Source organism: Cygnus olor, chromosome 2, assembly GCF_009769625.2.
Source record: "Cygnus olor isolate bCygOlo1 chromosome 2, bCygOlo1.pri.v2, whole genome shotgun sequence".
Taxonomy (NCBI): Eukaryota; Metazoa; Chordata; class Aves; order Anseriformes; family Anatidae; genus Cygnus; species Cygnus olor.
The window spans coordinates 118,563,967-118,585,726 of NC_049170.1; the positions used below are offsets into that span (position 1 = coordinate 118,563,967).

The 21,760-nt window shown below is 36.6% G+C and overlaps 1 protein-coding gene across 5 annotated transcripts in view; it reads right to left on the bottom strand.

Moving 5' to 3' along the window:
• The window catches only part of ST18 (ST18 C2H2C-type zinc finger transcription factor), a 172,948-nt gene that overhangs the window by 22,250 nt on the left and 128,938 nt on the right, over positions 1-21,760 (bottom strand). For all 5 annotated transcript variants that reach the window (XM_040550416.1, XM_040550413.1, XM_040550414.1 and 2 more), the window contains 5 exons: positions 21,068-21,158; positions 19,295-19,399; positions 17,674-17,879; positions 14,276-14,487; positions 4,991-5,236 (listed from right to left, as the gene is read on the bottom strand). In XM_040550416.1, the coding sequence (XP_040406350.1) occupies positions 4,991-5,236; positions 14,276-14,487; positions 17,674-17,879; positions 19,295-19,399; positions 21,068-21,158 (860 nt within the window). The remainder of the gene's footprint in view (positions 1-4,990; positions 5,237-14,275; positions 14,488-17,673; positions 17,880-19,294; positions 19,400-21,067; positions 21,159-21,760) is intronic.

Here is a 21,760-nt window from a genome sequence, read left to right on the forward strand (position 1 = left end):
TTCCAGTTTCTACTGAACTCTCAGTGTTGGTGCTGTAGATGCTCTGGGCTTGTGCAGCTGATGAATGTGCCAGGACAGAGGGGCAGGGATGTCTGCAGAGCTGTTAAGCACAGAGTGGAGAGCTGAGGAGAATCTGGACTGAAAAGGGAGATTATGCCTAATGGGACTTGTAAGCTCTGCGGGGGTGTTTCTTCTGATAAAGCTTCCATATGGTCCTCAATTCTGGCAGCTCATCTTTGCCTGTTTGGAGACTGGATCCTCAATATGACTTCCTTCTGCTTTCTGATACTGGCTACCTACTGCCTACTATATCTCACGCTATACATACATATAGAAACCGTGCCATATTATTGATATATCAATTACTACTGATTATTGGAGCCACATTTGTGGGGTTACTTTGCGATTAATCTCATCTGCTACAAATATAGAAAGCGAAAATGCATATCTTATTTTCTAAAAACTCTTCCATAGCAATTATCAAATCAATCTTTAAAATATAAAAGTAAGCTGATATATTTCATGTTCTTAGAATTTTATTTCTACAGGAAAATTTCACAGAAGAAGTAATATAGAAAATTAAAAAACAAACAAACAAAAAAACAGTATTTCTAAAATGTTCATACAGAAATACTAAATCGTTGAACGTCCTCCATACATAGTAAACCAAAATGCTGAAGACTGAAAGTGGAAAAAGGAATGACAGTTTTATTCAGGGTTCAAGAAACCTGAAAGACCATCTTGGAACATCAAATTAAACATGGCATATGGGGGTGGTTTTTGCCCCTGCAATCTGCAGAAAGAGGGTTTTAGTTACTGACTTTGTCTTCACACATGTTCGGACCTGCCTTTCTTACATGTATGCAAATGAAAGATTCTACAGGGATTATCACCATTGTAACACCCCATAAAATCAAAAGCTCCAAAAATAAACCAAAAATTGTGACCTTCTGTTGCCAGCTGAAAGAGCCCAGACGTCAAAATAACTCCAAAAACTCTGAGTAAGATTATTTCCATTTAATGTAATGGAGGTTGAAGAAGGCTGGCTTGTTAGTTGTGCACATTTCCTATCAACTCCAATAGGCTGTATTTGTATTACTGAACTGAAGGCTAATGCTGTGTTTCTAAAGACTTAGTGCATACCTCAGATGAATCTTAACAAAGTATGAAGACTGGGCACACACCACCTTCCTCCATCTCTTGTCAAGGGTCCATCTGAAAGGAGCCAGGTATAGACAGTGGTGGAAAGACCACTTGGATGCTCTACTGGGCTCCTGAACTTCATGATGAATCTCAGGATACAACTGCAGCCAGCAAGAGTACCTACAACTGATCATGCTGCAGGGTTTCCTACTATTTTCAGTTATAGCTTGTGTTCTTTATCTCAAATGGAAGATTTGATGAAAAAGAAACTTCTGTGTGTGAGCTATTCATGTCACTGTTTGATACCCGCTGCACAGAGAGGACTGACTATGAATTATACATATCAGGACTTGACAAAATATGACAGTATTACATTTGATATACACAGCTTCATTTAATGATGTTCCACTGAATGTTTAACAAAAGTAAGATGGCAAGATTAAGGTTGACATAAGTATTTCCACTGCCACCAACATAACTGATACTAAAGGGTTTTGAATTGCAATATTTTCATTTTATATCTTTGGAGGATTTTTTTTTTTTAATTTTAATTGTGGATTTCTTGAATTAACTTTTTGTGAGTATCTGTCGTATTTTTTAAACCAACACACATACATGCAAAAAGGCCTACAAACAACTTCATAATAACTGCTCCTTTGAAAAAGAAAAAAATCTCCTAAGGACCAAAGTGGTAACACAGTTTGCTTCCTGGTTAATATTCCTTAGTATATCTCTAAGGAATGAGATATAGATATATGGGTATTTAAACAGATGATTTATTCAGCATTGTCTTTGCAGCTTGTGAAAGACTGCTGTTATTCAATAAGTATAAAATCATCAGATGTGTAGATGCTGCAAAAGGAAGACAGCACAATGGGAATGCAAGCAGAAAAATATTAAAACTCCACCTTTCTTGGCGTTTGAGTGTGGCCCAGGAAGGACCACATCTATTTGACGTGAGCAGACCTAAAGACCAAGTATTTCTTGGCCTCCACACTTAGGACTGAGCATTGAGCATCATGCCTGGGGCTGTGTGCTTCTCCAGAGATTTAGCTTTAGATGGAGAGGTAAGCCCTTGGAAAAACACCTTTAGTGCTTCCCACTTTTTGGTCATTTAAGTGATGATCATGACAGCTAATCAAGGCCAAATATATGGATATATATATTTCCTTTCCCATTTCAACAGATTTATAATTAAATGTTATTAAAATTCTGAAGAATTCCAGACTAAAAGGAAAATCAGAACCAGCCCAATCAGTTCAAATACTACTATTTTCTGCAGAGCATGTGTGTATTCACGCATGCACACTACAGAAAGCAAGCAAGCAATGAAACCCCATTAATGTACAGATGGAAGTTTATATTGATTTCAGCAAAGACCAGAACATAATGGTAACATGAATAACAGATAATAGCATCTGGCACTTTTAACATTTTTAAGCCCTGAAATCTTTGGAGAACTGACAGTTGAACTAACTGACAGCTCTAGTTATTTCTCGGCGCTTTCCTTTTGGAGAGATTTTGAGCTTTTTCCAAATTCAGATTTTTTTTTTTAAGGGGGCATCTGGACAGGCTATTTCGCTGAGAGAGAGAGAGACAATATTTTCTGGAAATTACCACCAAAATTAAGCAACTGTTGTGCATATGAACCAGATAACAATGAATTAGAAATAGATATAATCAGTCATTTTCTTTGCATGAGGATAACTCCCAGTCTTCGGTTTGCAAAACAGAGCCTCTGGCCTTGAGATCACTGGACATATAGACATTCCCTGGGATAGCAAAAGCTCACAGAAGAGGTCTGGGTCCAGAACCTCCATTAGGAACAAACCATACAGTGTCAAAGCAAAGAGTGCAAGGGGCAAGAGAGCCTGAATGGGCATCTTTATGTCCTTTTGGGTAGTATGCTGATGCCTCCAGTTCCCTGTACCAGTGCCAAGGAAGCAGGCAGCCACCTATCTCAGCTTTCTGAAGGTCCAGCAGGGAGCAAGGGGATGCAGAGATGCTTCTATCGTAGCTCTTTCTCTGAGCTGTGGTGGTAGCAGGGAGGAAGAATGGAATGACAGGCACCCTGCCAAGTCTGTGACACCAATTGATCCCCTGCAGCAAGGCAGTTTTCTCAAAGCTGGACATGCTTATCCATTATGTGGAATGAAGGGGGCCTTCAGTCTACCACTTCATATAAAATGTGCTCCAAAGCCCTGATATGGGGACCATGCTCTCAGAGCCTCATGGCTGAGGCAGAGAGCATCATCAGCTCTGCAGAAGTTACAGAAACATACTCTTCAAGACAACCCTGCCTCCAAGAAATGATCCACCATGGTGCAAATGTCTCATTTTGGCAGGTCTCTACCTAGTGCTGACAGATTTTTGTTCTTTTTGCAACTAAATTGTCTTTTATTTCCAGGTGTTTTTGAAATTGGAAGCCTGAATCCCCCACCCTCAACCTTAAACGGCTTTACCCCTGTCTATGTCTTTTTAATGTGCTAGTTTTGATATCTGAAGAAAAGATAATTTCATAATTATTAAAATGTTCAAATACCATTATTTAATATATAAAACTAAATGAGAAGGAAATGTATTTGCAGATGAATAAAAACTCCAAAGTGGGACATCTTTTATTCTACTTCAGAAAACTATCAATCAGGCTTGTTTATGTTAATTACCAAGATTTTACCCAATTTGACTGAAAAGGCTCTGATGGTCCCTTCCTAATTTTAGAAAAAAAAAATGTACCCCATGTTCAGACAGTCTCAAAAAAAAAAAAAAAAAAAAAAAAGAAAAAGGGACAGAACCTGCCAGTATAACAGAAGAAAAGGACAGAAGGACAATAGGAAACTATGCTACCATTTTGCCAAGATAGGATAAATAGACATAAATAGACATGACAGAGCAAATTATAAACAAATTATAACAAAACCAAAATGAAGACCATTATCAAGTTGGAAGTGGCAATCTAGAAGATTAACCATGAACGATGCAAAGTTACTAAATAAAACTATTTACTGAAATTTTAGTTGCTCATCTTTGCTGCGTTTTCAAGTTTGAGCTTTTATATTTCCTTGGATAGGTTGAAAAGAGAAGACATCTGTGTGTACTCATATATTTTTCCCATGCTCTTTCCGTACGGGATAAAAATCACCACAATTGTTAGAAAGTATTTATATATCCTTCTGTGCTACTTGTAGCCAAAACCTTCAGGAGTTACTAACAATACCTTTATTTCTGAATTTATGCTCTCCATCTGACTTCTCAACCATTAGACTCACATGTGAGATCTAAGATTCACTGGCAGAGATTTACCGAAATACATTAAAGGTAAAACAAAAAGTTCCTCACTGAAAGAATACCATAAGCAAGGGTCTAAACATGTGTTTAAATACTTGGATATTGAGTTATCTAGAATGATAAAGAGCGGGAGTGAAAAAAATATGTTTCAACATGAAAAGACTACCTTGGCATTTTTTGTTTTGAGTGCTAGGTCATTTGTGTGTATGTGCTACAGGACTGAGCCATTAGGAAAAAAAATTAAGAAGCAGTCTTTAATTGTGCATGCCTTTGATTTCCTTATCTTAGATGCTTACAGGCATTCACAACCCCTATAAAAATGCATGGTTGTTGTTTTCCATCTCTGAAAGTAGGCTCTGAGAGCAAGATCTTTCAAAATGAGTAGTTTGTGGTTTTTTTTTTTTTCCATATCCAACAGAACATTAAAGCTAACTCAATGTTCAAACTTCTCCTGTAGAAATAAATTCCCTTTAAACTTCACCAAATTGGTCATCCCAAAGACCACCATCTGACCACTTATCCATGGGAAAAAATCACTCAGAAACTGAAAAAAAAATACCTCTTTTTCTTCTTCTTTCCTGCCATGTGTCTTGCTGTAGTTGATTGGTGTATCCCAGCCTTCCTGCTCACAAAGAGCCTGGTAGAAGGCTGCATTTACCAGGATACTGCTTGTTTTGAAAGGAGATGAGGAAGGAGTGGGAAGTACTGTACTGGAAGAAGTGAGAGGCATAACTTTGTCTTGGCTTCGGTTCTTTTTCATGCTCAAATCCAGAGTGCCATTTTCATCCACTTCTATCTCAGCTCCCTGACATGCAACAGGAAACAGAGACATGTTTAGATACAGACATGGTGAGGCTGCAACATAACCATGTGGAGCTTTTAAAGGATAAATATAAATGTTTGCTTTTATTTAAATTTATCTGAACCTAAAACCAGCTTTTCGATTTATATCAGTTAATGTCCAACTCTTAGGCAGACTTAAATGTAGCTTCAGTAATGGTGTCCCTGCATCTCAGCTTAAACATAGTAAGCAGAATTTAAATAAGATGCTTCTAAACCATAACCTATACACCCTAAATCTAGTTTTATTTAAAAAAGGTTTCGCTCTAAATCTTCTTGATCTTTTTACTCTTACAGAGAACTATGACCCCAATTCACTGTTAAAAGCATTAATGCATTGTTTAGGTCACCAACAGCATTACTATTACATATGCTCCCTTCCCCCCACACCCCGGAAATATTACAACATCTGCATCATGGGGGAGAGAAGGAGGGGGGAAGAAATATGCCTAAAAGAAACACAGTATGAGATTTTTAACTAGAGTTTCATGCATCACTGATAATAACACGTTGCCTTAATCATAATTTGGCTTGGAAATGACCTTTAAAAATTTTTCCACAAGACATGGGCTGGACTAGGCCACTAAGGCACAGTTCTGCACTGAGAGTGCTAGACTGGGAGCCACAGGATCATCTTTAGGAGGATGTCCCTGAAGGAGATCTCCAGTATGAGTTAACACAGCATTTGCTACTCTGGGAAGCAAAGCAATCATCAGCCCCTGATTGTAGGGCATTGTTCACTTTGGAGAGAGACCCAACTTCTATTTCTGGGCTGGAAGAACATCTCAGAGCAGTTCTTGCTCATAGGAAGGGACAAGGGCTGCTTAGCGTTATGAGGAGGACCAGGGAAGGGAAGCTCCCTGTTCTGCCTTCCACAGAAAAAGAGTAAAAACTCCTCTTCTTGGAATGACAAAAGGCTTCTGAAAGTGCAACTTACTAATGGAAGCAACAAAAAAAATTCACATTATGCTCTCTAGTGTGTTGTGAGGACTCACCCAGAGTTTTTTGTGTATCAAGGGACCAGTATTTCTTTCTGCTTCTGGACACAGGCCCAAGTAGGCTTTTGCATGCCCATATCATCCTTGAAGAAGATAAAAATCTTCTTGCTAACGCTCATTGATGAGATATAGTTCCTTTGCTCTCTCCCCATGGACAGATAACTAATGACCTGCTGGTGATTTTACCACTGTGAACTTCTCTGTGGATATTGCAGTTCCATTCTAGAGATAATTGCCAAGATGACCTTTGTTTAGATTTATTTTATTTTTTTATCTTCTTTTTCTTTCTTTTCTTTTTGATCTTTTGCTCTTGCTATTTCAAAACACTGTCTGGAATTAATGTGTATGTCTTAAGCAGGGAGCAACACTGCATATTGAAGTATAGGTAGGGATGAGTATAAGATTGGTCCGTGCTAGCGACAACAGTTGTTAAAGTCAAGTAGGGGAAGAGGTGAAAAACATTGCTTCTGAAGGAACACTCATTGTCTAGTTGTATGTGTTAACCTAAATAAATTGGAAAATATACAGAACTATAGAGTTAAATGACAAGGTCATAGAAAGTAATATCCATGTTGAATGCTATATTTAATGCTGCTGTGTCTTCCTGTTATTATCATCAGTACTATTTGCATCACCACGAAGCTCAGAAGATGTTTGGCAATTTGGGGCTAAATGTGAAACTTAGGAGACAGTCATATAAGCCCACACAGAGCCTTCCTAACTTGAATAATATAAAAGTAAGCCTGTATCATAAATGAATCACTTACATCTTCTATTTTAAAAGGAAAAAACATGCCCAGAGGGCGAGTTTTCCCATTTTTTTTAGACCTCTTTCTTAGGAAGGGGTGAGACTCCAACAGAGAGAATCCCTTTCTCTTTCTTCCTATTAACTATTGCTGGAGCTTAAATGATTAGTCTATCATTTAATGGTTAAAGATAGGGCAGTCAAACTTATCCTTACTTAAGTTTTCTAAATACAATTATGATGAAACAGAGAATTCTTCCGCTGTGCTGAAAAATGTGACATGGCCAACCCAGCTGGACTGAAGGCACAAGCTTCCTTCATGCAGCCATGTCTTCTACCACTGTCAGAGGTGACTCATTTAAAGGTGAAATGCATCTGATGAAATATTTCTAATCAGATGAAAACTTCTGGTAGGAGATGAAGATTGAGGGCCTAGTGATCTCTCCTTACTCAGGGACCCTGATTCTATTTTGTGTCCATGGGCCTATGACAGATACCCACCTAGACTGAAGCACTACCAAGCCATCTGCTTTTCCCCAGTTCAGAAACTCAGACACCTCTTATATTTGCTTCTCCTGCACGACAAAGTTCACATTTTCAATCATACAGCTTAAAGAGAAAGATGTTTTATTATATTTATGGGAAGTAAACACACTTCTAATATGTTCATACTAAGACGCTTTGGTTATATCTTTCCGCCCCTTTTTAGTAAATAGTTTAATCTCCTGTGATAGTTTTAAGCCCTGAATTTGACAGTGCAGCTTATCCTGGATAATAACTTAGTAACCACAACATCTTATGCCATCTGTATAATATCAAATACATTTTTATACCAGCATTAATAAACCTTAGTTACAAAAATCCGAGATATTAACTATATCAGTGCCAAGAGCACATTCCAGGATCTGACAATAGAGCTCTGCCATGATCGCCCCAGTGTTTTTTGGCTTCCTAGTTGATATGTAACTATAGCGATGAAACAGAGCTACAGTAATCAAGTTTAATGACCAATGTAAAGTAAAATGCTAAATATTGTAGTTGCTGACATTTTTCATAATAAAAAAACTTGGGTTAAGTCTGCACAACCAACATTCACATAAAATTCCAGACCTCTGTGACAGATGGCTTAGAAAAGGAAGCCATGTGACTGGGCTGCAGTAGTTTTATAGTGCAAAACCCATAAATTGTGCAGATTCTCTGTCACTGACAAAATATCAGCTACTCAGAAGGCAACAATGACAACAAAAAGGACCAAAAGCAGTCAAGGTTCCCTCCTTGATGAAACTGCATAGAAAAATGTCAGGAAACATAATTTCTGAGAAACAGTTAGCATTAGCTGCAACAAGGAGCTTTGGGTGATAAGCAGAACATTTTACTAATGTGGATATTTAGAGGTTCCTCAGCACTGTCCTGAAATTCACGTAGAAGTTGGGTTGTCCAACGTACCTAATTCTGGTCAGGAAAGGCTGGGTTGTGTGTTTGCGAAGTAGAGTACAGATGGGGTTTAAGTGAGCTCACAGATGCATACAACAATTAAATATAGTCATAGAAAAATATCCCCTTTTGCCCATCACAGGATGGATCACACGTTTACAGCATGGCTTTTTATTCAGAACCGTATAAAATAGCTATCACTTTGCTGCATTCATAGTAAATTCCAAATGGCAGAGCAAAAAGAGAGGATGGTCATAGCTACTGCTCCAGTTTTCATTCCTACTCTCATCCCACCCTCCTCTCAATATGTCTCCTTTGCTTGTTTTACCATGTTTATTTTTACATTAATTTTAAAATGGAACTAAAAAGACTAAAATGGCAAATGGCAAAAAAAATGCTAGAGCAATGCTATGACATGCTGACAGAAAATGGCACTTACTGTGCTTAGCTAAGACTTTTAAAGGCTATGTTCTCAGTAAAAGCAAGATCTTATTACTGTTGACTCTAGTGCATGCAAGAACTAGCCTATATGTATCCATTTATCATGACATATTTAAAATATAGCTACAGAAACAATGTATATTTTTCTGATTCTTTCTTAAAAATGTAAATAAAGTAAGGATGTGAATGTAACTTATTACATGTGAATGTAACTTATTACTAACATATTAGTTTACAGCTGTATGAATCTTTGGAGCCTGATTTTGATCTCATTTACATTTACATTTATGCTAGTGCAAACTAGGGAAAAATCCACTGAAACAATGAAGAAAAATCTACAAGGGTGAGAGGAGACATACAGTAATTAAATTCAGGTTACTCCTTATCTACTCCCACATCAGTGACAGTGCAATCACCCCCACAGGTTTTACAAGCAGCTGGAAAAAGGAGTTCAGAATGAAAAATGAGAGAAAAATGACTGAAGCATATTTTCTTTATTCCATGACCTATTCAGTGAAAAGATAAGGTACAAGTAGTACTCTATGAAGAGTATGCATCTAAAATGAACACTAATATAAATTTGTACACTAAAAAAATGGTTTCTGTCTTCTTCAAATGTTTAGAGTCAAGCTTTTTGTCAAATATTTAGTCAAGTACTTTAAAGTCAAGCTTTTTCAGTCTCCTTTATTTTATGACATAAATATTACAAAATATTTCCCAGTACATTATTTAGCCTTATCCTTAGAACTCAACTATATAAGCTAAAAATAAAGTATGCTTTTTTTTTTTTTTTGTGATAAATTACTCTTGCATTTTTTCATACGTTTTTCATCCCTTCTATAGCTCACAACATTTAATACTCTGCAGTGTGTCTCAAGTAATGATTACAAGGCAAGCCTTATCTCATAGTTGGATCAGAAAGAGGGAATTATTATGTCTGCATGAATCTTATTTTAAACCTGTGACCTTAGGGAGATTGTATCATTACATATAAGGGGTTTCATGTATCCTTTGGTTGGCATCAGCCATAGCACTTAATACTAAGTAAGTATAAAGAAACAACATTATCAATGATTTTGCATTCCCATTAGCAGTTCAGTCTGCATCAGAAAGCTCAAAAGGGCTTTTAACTTCTGGTATTGAGAATAACTCTGTAACTAGTACCTTGCCATGTATATGTACACTATTCTTAACGTAACTGCATCCAAAAGAGTACAATTTCTTCTATTCACAGCCAATAAGAATAAATGCATTTGTTACTCAATTCTTCAGATTTAAATTTAAACTGTGTTCTTCTGCAGTAAACTAAAATACTAATCTGAATAAAAAGAAAAAAAAAAAAAAAAAAAAAAAAGAAAATCTGTAACTGCCTAGCAATGTTTGAGATACAAATGAAGTCACAGTTTCAGCCTAGAGCAATTCACAAATTAAAAAAAAAAGGCAGCCAAGAACTTACTCAAGGACCAATATGCACAGCAGTAAAACAGAATAGAACCTATGATATTCTTGGCTGATTTTTCAACCTCTACTTAGGCTTTAAGGTATTTGGAATAAAGGAATGCCTTAGAAATGTGCTAAGTACTAACTACATTGTTGAAATAATTGATGTAATTATCACCGTCATCAATATCCAAGAATGGAGAGATGACATCATTTTGTTCAAAAACAGAATTTGAACTTTAAACATTTTTAGCAAGTGTCATTTTTTGTTTTCTTTTAAAGCATAGTGTGCATATGCCATTTTGTCTAAACAGGTGGGAAAAGCACCAAAACATTCAACAAAATGTTTGGCAAGCAGTAGTGATGAGGATACAGATAAACTGCATTGCTCACAACTACCTCTGTGAGATGTGAATGTGCTGAGGCTGTAAATAGCAAAGATCCCTGGATGTTACAATGATGTAGACTCTTGCACTGTGCTAGAAAGTGCAGGCTAAGTGTTCCAAGGGAGTCCTTCTGTTGAATTCAATAGGAGATGAATGAAGCTGCAAATGAATATGCAGACCAGGGTATTGGTTTGGCGTACAGACCACATGAGAATTAGCTGATGGTTGTAATATCCAGGGGAAACATTTATAAAAATTACAGGTGTCTGCACCTGTGGGATTGAATGGCATAGACACTGTAACATTAATGTGTCACTTTTGAAAAACAGCATCAGGAAGTATATGATTATCTTAATATATTGCATACAGCTGATAGATAATTCATGGAGAAAGCTTAAGATCCATTTTACTGCCCACTTAAGAGTAAATGCATTCTTTAAATTAATTTATTTATAAAATAATATTTTTTATATAGAATTATTAGGAAAATTACATTGGTATTTGTAATTGTACATTGGTTCTCTTTGTGAAGTTCTGCTTACTGACAGCACTGTGAATGTGTAATCGGATTTCACTACCCTTGAAACAATTCTCTCTTTTTACTTTTTTTCTTCTCCTTTTTGAACTGATACGTAAGGAATGTGGGGACATTCCCTAATATAACTGAAAATCCATTAAATTAATGAATTTTGAAACCGTGCAGTAAAGAACAGTCACTTTTTCATTTAAGTGTTATCTATATTTACAGGGAAGTCATGAACAGTCAAGGTAAAATGTCCAACTCTTACTAAAAATTTGGCAATGCTAGGAGGTCAAGAAATAAAATTTGAGTGACAAAAAGAAAAAAAAATGACTTCAAGAAAAAACTTGTGCTAAAAATGTTTTGGTGTTTTCCCCATCTATTTAAACAAGGCAACATATACACTAGGTGCCTTGAGAAAAAAAAAAAAAAAAAAAACAAGAAAATGGCAATTGCTTGGAACGTCTGAAGTTGAAGTTCTGCTGTTAAAACTTAGAAACACAATATTTTGACAGATCTGACTATTTCAGATGTACTTGCAAAAGGTTTCCTACCATATCCTCTGCAGGCCCATTGGCCCTTGTTCTGTCACACTGACTCCCATTTGCAAAGCGTAATGGCTTGGATTGGTGAGAAGCTACCTGGTACTCACATAAGAGCAAAGGCCTTTACAGGTTAGGAGTTTTGATCTGCTAAACCAAGGATGATGGTAATCAGGTATTCTTTGGCAAGGAATGTAAGAATGTGGCAGGTGCAGAGCTGAGAGTTCTGGTACTATGGAGCGCTAAAAACAACCACCCCACACAAGGATTTTCAGACCTGGTGAATGTGTGTATTATCAAGAACAGGAAAAAGAAATAATTAAATCTGTAGTCATCTGTTGATGGTGTATTACTTGAGTCCAAACACTGAAAAAGTCCTCAGGAGATGTTTTTGATGATCTAAAAATATATAAGATAATCTAGCAGTTAAACATTTACATTTGTGACCAATACAAGCCACAAGACAATTCAGAAACATTGATAAATAGATGGTTGTATCTTTTAAAAATATCCTTAAGTTTGCTTCATATTTTAAAATAAGAAAACATCTTCACTGAGGGGAGTTTTCTAGAAATGTATTTCCACAATTTCCTGTTTGAGTCCTGAAAGTAATGAATAGCCAAAACCAAATAAAAACGGGTTTTGTGTGGTTTTGGCCACCAAATCTGTTTGGGGCTTACTTGCCTGTGCTCTAGCCAGAAGCTAATTCTGATTCTTCTGTCAGATGTTTTGTAGCAGTATGCCCTCCAGAAAGTCTGGCAAAAGTGGAGGCAGGCAGATAGCAAGGTATGCAGGTGATTTTCTTTTAGGCTGGATTCTTGGCTCTGAAAAAGGAGTAAGCTATGTGCCCCAAGTGTCCCTCCATATCGTTACTATTATGTTCACTTCCATTCAAACCTTCCCCATGATTTGGCAACTGTGAAGCAGGTATAGAGGAAAAAATCTTTGGGTTATGCCTGGTCCCTTTATTGCTCTTCTCTGGCAAGAAAGGTCTGTTGCTGAGGTCAGCCAAAGGCTGCAGCAGCCATTTAATCCAGCCATTGGCATCAGTTTTCATTTCCCTGCTAGAAGTCTGTATTGAAGACCAGTGGAAGGAGGTCTCTGCTGCAACTATCTGGAACAGGTCTGCCACCCGCAAAAGATTCCATGATAAATATTTGGGATAGACAGTGTTACAAGGGATGCATGTGGACACATTAACACTAGAACATCTACTCTGTGGCACCTGACAACACTGGTTTCAAGACCCAAGACTCCACAAATATAAATGAAAGTCAGCAAAACAGGAAATACTGCTCTGCAAAGGAATATGACTTGTAAGAGCTGACAAGGTGTAACATTTATGGTAAAATAAGTGGTTCCCCTCAAAGGATAGTAGTTAACCTCTTAGGAGTGGTGAATGGAGGCAGAACAAAATTTGTAAGCCAACAGCTACAGAAGCCACCTCTAGCCAGCCTGAGATTAGTACTGTAACAATCATCATAGAGTGACACTGACTTCCAGAGACAGAGCTCATCTGTCTTCTGGAACACATATCAAGACTCAGAGTTCCATAGCAGAAACACACCTGATATTTGGTGTCTTGATAAATACACCTCTTTCACTCCCCCAGTGATCTCTTCTCAACATCTTGCAATGGCAAAAGCTTTCAAAAGTTTCATTGCAGTGGAGCATGTGTGACTTTAATGCAAATAAATATACAACAATACTCCCGTAATCATAGTCATAAGAAGAAAATCTTGTCTATTTTCATCAGCATTATAATACTATGTAATGGCACAGAAAATAGGGCTTATAGCTCACACAGTACCATTTGTAAATCATAAAGATCTGTGAGGAAATGCAGAGCAGAAACCAAAACATGAAAGCCACACAAACATCTATGATATTAGGCAGCTTTCCATTACGACAGACTTGCCCAAATTATCTATCTCCGAACACTGTGGGTCTGATTCTCCCCTCCCAGTAGCAGAAAGTACCATTTTACCAAAGTCACTCATTTCTCTCCCTATACCTTGTCAAACAAACTGTTATGAGCTCAGAATGCAACAGACTCTGTAGGTGTAGTTCTGTTGCATTGCAAGCAAAATATCACCTTGATTAATCACTTTATTTTTATTTTTTATTTTTACCATCCTCCAAAATGATTGCTAATGGCTGGATTCAGAGAGAGGAAAATTCCCTCTTTAAACAGATCTAACACATTATCTACCACAGATTGTTGCTGGATTTCAAATATCCTTCTTTTTTCTTCCCACAAAACAGCCCCCTTGTATTTAATGCTCAATTATGAAAAGAGTAACAACGTAATTCCTGCTATTTATTTATTTTTATCAGAACTGGTCACTACATTACTGATTTTTTCTCTGTCTCTCTTCAAAAGAGCATGCAAACAGAAGCCTCCTTTTTGGGTATTTAATGCAGTCACTAACATGAAAGACAGTTTATTTGCACAGTTCAGTAGCTAGCACACCCTCCAGGTTCTTGGACTACCCTACCTTGGCAGACAGACTCTGTGGTTTGTTGGAGAGGATCTCTGCTGCTTCCCTGCAGCGGGTGGAAAGGTTCAGGATAGCAGCAGCTGCTGCTATGTGGGTGTCTTCACTACATTGACCGTAGCTATAAGAGTTGGCATGGCAAGGGCTCTGTGTGTGGGCGCTAGCACTAGGCAGTCGATTAGAAAATTTCACTGGATTTGAAAAATGCTTTGCTGTTGAAGAGAGATTTGATTAGCAATTGCATATATGCGATTTTTCCCATTAAATAGTCTTGTTTCTCAGACTACAATTTTATACATTAAAATATTCAAAGAATACATTTAAAACAATCAATTTCCTACTGGTTCTAATGGTTTTCTGTAAAAGTGGCTTCAGAAACATGTTAATTTAATTTTTAGCAGAAAAATAACTTTGCAATATACACATTTTTCAACAAAGCATCTGAGACTTTTACTAAGAATTTTCTCATTCCTTAGTCAAGCATTAAATGCAACAACGTCTAAGGAAAGACTGAACAAAGATTAATGCATTATCAGCTGTGACCTGATTGCAATTGCCAAATGCAATTGCAAATATATCCTTATAAAGGCTTCCTCTTAGAGCTCTACTGTGTAAAAAAATAAAATAAGTGACTTGTCCAGTCTTTCCTAAAACAACATTGCTTACCCTGCTTAAATTACCCTACTTAAATTAATAACTCTGTTATTTACATAGCTTTGTACATATGAATAAGGAGAACAAGATCAGTCTCTTGAATGAACTCCAAGTGATAGAAAAACATTACCTGTTAGGAATATTCAGTCTTGTTTTTGTGGAAAGTTTAGTAATTTGTTTATCTTTTAATCAATTAAAAAACATACAAACAAACAAAACAAGCGAAAAAAAAAAAGAAACTGAAACAACCAACAGTGAACATTCAGAATAAAAGTGGTCTTAGCTGACCTTTTAATGTTGGTTATCATTTGGAATAATACACAGATTCACTAGGCTAGAGGTCAGTTAAGAAGGAAGAACTAACAGGTGAACAGAAAAGCACTTTCACAGACAAAAGTGGCATTTGTGGATCTGTTTTCTCCTCCATCAGCAGCACTTCCTCCAAAACAGGTAGAAAGAACTCTGCTCTCTGTTCTGGATTTTGGAGTTTAAGATGTCATTAACTGATGCCGCAAAAACACAGCACAGTGATCTCAGCACTTAGTAAGCAATAATAATTTATTTTGTCTGTAGCTCTTCCAGTGTCATACAAAGATAGAGTAAGCAAAATCCAATTTCTCAGCCTACATCCAGACACACCAAGAAAATTTCTGCATATAGCCATCTGCTTGCTACATAAAGATCTGAGCCCCAAGGCTCTGGATCCCTTTGTATGTAGAGCTTTGGATGAGTGCATTTTAATGATAAGACCTACACAAGACATTCAAGAAATCTTTCCTCAAACTTGGGATGCTGTACAAGAAATGCTTGTTTGTGTGCACTGACTGTAGCTGAATGCCGTGTTCGTTTTTTCTAAATACTGGCGGCACCTCAGTAGAGCAATACATAAGAGCTTCATGATTCAGCTTTCCCTTTCTCCAGTGCAAATGAAAAAGGATTTATCTATCCTGCTGTAAAACTATAGGACAAGTAAGAGGGTCTTCATTTTAGCAGTTACTAAATCTAATTTCAAATTAGACTTAAAGTGCAATAAGGTGCTTTTTCCCTAAAACCACCCTAAAATACAAAAAAAAAGCAAGCTATGCCTGTTTTCTCAACAAATCAAGTTTATAAATGCAGAATCCACAGAGGACTAATGATGTGTTTTTGGCTAGATACATATTTACATAGGATGCTGAACCAATCTCTACATCACAGCTTCTTATTGCCAACTTTTATGTTTCTGCACAAACACTCACCTGCCATTTTACTTTCACCTTTCCATTTAAATAATAGCTATACACTGCAATCTTGCAAGAACAACAGGCTGTAAACTTCAGTCCTGATATACATTATACATAAATTGCATATGTATAGATTTGCATTTATATAAAAACATTTCAATAATTTTTCCTTGAAATGAATCTGTGAAATAGACATGCATCTGTGCAAAGAGACGGCTAATAAAGAATATTCAATTTTACAAACAAAATTGGAAAATCTGCCACCCAAGAAGCTGGCAAAAACATATTTGCTTACATCTGAGCAAGCCTATTTTCTAGGCCAGATAAATATCTGCTTTTCATTTGGAATTTTAAATGAGGTATTTATACATATACACAAATACATAGATACCTCCATATATATATATTCCATATAAACATTCAGACACTTGCACAAATAGAGAATTTTTATATATATAAAAATATATATTTGAAGTATATTATGTTGTATATGTGTACATATACATATTAAAAAATTCTGCTTTTCTGTTCACCTTACTATGAAAGTTCTCCTTCCTTGGTTGAAGTTAGATGTGATTTCCTTTTTTTTTGTTTTGTTTTGTTTTGTTTTCCTTTACGTATTTTTTCCCCATGAACAACAACAAAAGCCAGAAGAGAATCTTCTGTCATATTGCTTTGGATTTACTCTAGTCTGAACCTATATATGGTGCAATTAAACTCTTTTCTTCCATTTCCTTCGTGGAAACTGAATTGTTTGTTTCTTGAAACTAAAGAGTATGTTATAATGGTCAATGCAATGGCAGAATCTTGTTGAAGTTTGCTATGAAGTTTGTGAAGAGTATCTGCAATAAATAATCCCTGTTCACACATGGCATCTCATTTGTACAGAGGATTACTTCAGCAAATCTGTAAGTGATGCAAGCAGGAACATCTTGATAACAATTTGATGCACTGGCTATATCTGCATTACAAATATGGTGTAGCGCAGAAATATGGGAGATCAAAATGAATTAAATCCAGGCCTCAAAGCAATGCAGCTGAGGCACGTGGTCATCTAGGAGGAACATGTGTATGGATGCAGCTAAAAAGTATCTGAAGTGCCCTTTAAAACCTAACTTGTATTTCCCTTATACTGCAATTCATAGTATCTTATGCGGACACATTCTATGGGACTTCTCATGGCAGCATGCTCTCACATGAATAATGATATCACAATTTAACCAAGGAGGAAAGTAACAGATAAAATGTAAATCATTCTTTTTCACTCCCCTTTTCCTCTGATAATCACTTTTAAAAGAAACATCAAAAAAGTAAACCGTATGGTGATCCTATTTAGCATACTAGCAGTTTATATTTAGCAAATTAGTGATTATATTTAGCATTCTGGCAACAAGTGGTTAAAATGTTTTCTCCAAAGACTTTTTGAATTCTGTAAGTTTGTACTCTGAAGAAGCAAGGAGGAAAAAAAAAAAAAAAAAAAAAAAGCCCGTTTTCCAAGAGATAATGGAATTTTAAGCTTACATTCAAGGAACTGGGGTGTTTTTCGTCCTTGCACCATGGGTGCCATTGTGCGTTTGCCAAATACTTGTGCATCAAAGCTGGCATAATCAAATGGTACTTTCCCAAACTTCTCCTTTTCTTTTGTGAGGGTGGATCTGGAGGAGGTGACTGGCTGTGAAGTTCTGTAATTGTACTGAGCTACATCAGGCTGCTTAGTTAAATTTGTGCTGTAAAGAGAAGGAGGACAAAAATGAGAAAGACAAGAAAGGCAAAAGAATATCTAAGTTACATTTTATTGAAAAGTAAGGTACAATTGCCTCTTGTAATCAGAAAGTGTGGTGGTTTTGCGTGTAAAACCTACTGGTAGACGAGTACAAGGAAGAAATTATGTAAGTATGGCTGACCTAGTAGTTCAAAGCTGTACACAAAAATATTTCTAGCATACTCTAGTAATATTGCAGGCAATTTACAAGGAGGATACCAATTTAATTCTAGATTACCATTGTAGTGTCATGTTTCATTTATCTTTTTTTTTTTTTTTTCCCAAAAATTGTCTGGATTTTTGCAAGTCACAAAGGACTTGTAGTGCTATGGATCACTATTGTTCTCACTTTACTATGAAGGAATATGGTATAAATTTAATACAAGATGATCTAAAATAATTGGTTCTGCTATTTGGGATGAAAGAATGATTTACAGTGTGTTATTCCATTTAGTTACTGTTCAGTAACTACTTGTCTTTAGTAATTTCCTAAGGACTTTTCGTATGTAGAGTTAAGGCACATGCAGTTGGCAGACACATGGACATAATACTCTGTAATGGCTCTGAAGGAACCATTAGAGCTGATCATGTCAATAATCCACAAATTAAAGTGTCCCCAAATAGACCTGAATATAATAGGTTGTAATGGTTGTGGTGCCAATGATGTGCAAATTATGCATGTCTGTAGGGTCCATATAACTCTCAACAAAGTACAATCACAATAAAAAATGTTTCCTCTTTTTTGATGCCATTGTATAAAAAATAAATTAAACTAATTAAACCAATAAACTTAAAATAAAGAAACTCATAATATGAATTAATCTAGAGTGGGGAAACTGAATGAGCAGAGTTCTCAACCCTTTCAGATAACTGCAATAACAATACAACCTGCTGCTTGGAATCACTGGAAGATACCTCTGAAAAGAACCACAAAACAAATGACTGCTGTGCTGCTAGAAGTGCAATAAGGTCAAAGAGATCTTTAATCATGTTCCAGTGGCCAAAATATTGCAACAATGGAATGTTTGGTAAATGATTTAGAACGTTTCAGCAGAGATAGCAGAGTTGGTTTATGGGAGAAAGATATCTGAGAAACATTCATTAGGCTATCTGTATTGAAGCAAGATTTAGTAGAACAGATCTGATTGCATCTCAAAAAGTATGTCTATTGTCTTCAATGTCAGCCACATTCACAAGGGTCAGCAGAATGCTGCTTGACAGTTTTGACATATAGTCAATCTATTTACCTTTGCAGTAGTTCATCTTGCAAAATTGAGTTACCTCCGTAGCTAAAAGCCAAATAGGGTGAAAGACCTGAGGACTGATCAACAGAGTTTGTGCAGAAATACTTTGGGCAGACTAGATCATGAAGGCTCCTACCTGTGAGTCTGATCATGGCACTGTCCCACTTTTGGAGATTCAAGCTGGTTTTTTTCCTGGGACATTGCCAACTTTTCAGCTGCAGCAATTGGACAACCAGAAAGACTGTTTGAAAACAAGGTAAAGAGAAGAAACAAGAAGAAAAAAAAACACCTTTAAATGAAATTTTAATTAAAGGAAACGTACTGTGGAACCCAATGGCTTTGAATTTCTCTGGGGCCCTATGCATTTATTGGAACAGCAGCTGCTATTTCAGGTCAGACTCATTTGTTTTTTGTTCCTTAATGCAAAACTGTGAAATCTGCATATTTGAGATGATATATCTGGAAACTGAATCATGTAGGATATTTCCACCATTCAGCTTAAATGTTTTGTGGCTGGAAACTCACTAGTAATATATTTTTTTCCAAATAACAATTACTTTAACAACTAAAACATGGATATAAGCCTCCTAATGATTAAAAGGAAAGTGGATTGAGGGAAAATAAACAGATGTATGTGAACAACTGGTAACAAAGTGCACATCGTGTCATTTCATTTCAGGTTGTGCTTGCTTTCTTCTTCTTCTTCTTCCTCTTCTCCTCTTCCTTCTCCTATAATTCTTCTTCCTTCTCTTATTCTTCTTCCTTCTCCTCTTCTTCTTCTTCTCTTCTTCTTCTTCTTCTTTCTTTCTTCTTCTTCTTTCTTCTTTCTTTCTTTATTGCTTTATTACATTAGAACATGTTTTCTTATCTTATTCATGGTTCGCTTATGATACAGCTGATGTGCTGCAAAGTTGATTGGGGATTTAAAACAGGAAAAACAATGCAAAATAATTAATGGTTCTTTATATATTCTTCTACATAATCTTTTGGTCCCTCTGATTAAGACTTGATGACATCTTTTGTATCAGAGATAGCAACATGGTGTGATAATCCTTGATTTTGGTGCACTTTTACAATAACCAATTAGTCAATAAATACAGCAACAGAAAATCGCTCAAAAATTCAGTTCAACAAAGATGTTTTTGACTATTTTTCATCCTAAGTTTGGTCATTAGATTGACAATATATTATTCCAGATGAATGGCCCTCCAAAAGAACTATAATGGAATATTTTGGCTTGCTGCCTCCCAGCAGACAGCAATGCTGACAGGAGCCGTGCTGACAACAGTGGCTTCAGTTCTCTGCCTCACCTGCAGCCCAGCTGTGATTCCCCAGCTGCCTGTCTGGAAGGCTTTTCTCTATTTTACTTTCTCCCTGCAGGCAGAAAGTTAAACAGACAAGGGTGTTCCAAGCAGGAAGATGATATTCCTGAGGCTAATAAATGGAGTTCATTTTTATGGGGATTCTAAAGTATTGCCCTTAAAATTTCCTGTTTTGCTAAAACAGAATGTGCCTTGATGGGAAGTTCCTGCCAAGGACTACCATGTCAGTAGTGCAGAAAGAAGAGGATTTGGTTTCCATTGGGATTACCAGTTGTAGCAATAGTAAAGGATTTGTTTATTCCTACTTCTTTTATGTGATGGTATTTCACTGTGAACACTACAGTGATAATATAGTTTGAAATCTCATCTGTGAAAAAGACTAGTGCAATTTTCTATCCTCAGTACTGAAGCCATTTTTGATATAATAAAATTAAACACAATTATCTTCTTATAAATAATACAGATTACCCTTGCTGTTCATAGGCATTCTGCAGCCTAGTATACAGCATCTAATTCCAAGACATGACCATCAATTTATTCATGAGTACATGCTAGATTTTAAGCAGACAGGAACTGTTCGAAACTACCTTCTGTGTGTGTTGCGATTGCTGTTGACATGTCCTCTTCCAGTGCATCCCGGGGTGGGACACTTTAAAACATTTTCATGCATGGCAAGAACTAAGGAAGAAAAAAAAAAGTGAAAATAGCATATATCAGTGAATATATATATACGCATTAAAAAAGAAGAACATTTCTTTTTCAAACTCATAAGGTTCTCTATTCTGTCACATTTTGACCCCAAAAGAAGAGGAGAAGCAAAGGAACTACAGTGCAGCAAGACCATTGACTCGAAGATATATCAGTTCACTGCTATGTGGTTGTAGTGTGGCTTCCAACATGCACACCATTTTTTCTGGCGACTTCAAAAGAGCAAAGGCAGAAATTAGCAAGGATGTTTGATCACGAAGTGCTTAAGTCCTCTGTTTCACACACCATTAGCACAGTAAATGAAAAAACAGAGACCCATAGAGGAGTCCTAGGCCCTACAGTTGGGCTACTTATAGCTAGAATCTCCCTCTGGCTCAGGGAGGGCAAGTTCTCAAGTACAGGAATGATTTTCATGCCTTTTGCCTTGTAAGCTGATCTGTTCTGAGTATGCCCCTTTGAACCCTGATAACTTCTGATCATCTGCCCTTTGTTGAATCTACTTTAGAAAAAATGATCACTCCCCCAAGCAGCAGTTTACACCCTCAACAGTGATTACAACCTGTTGCACAAAC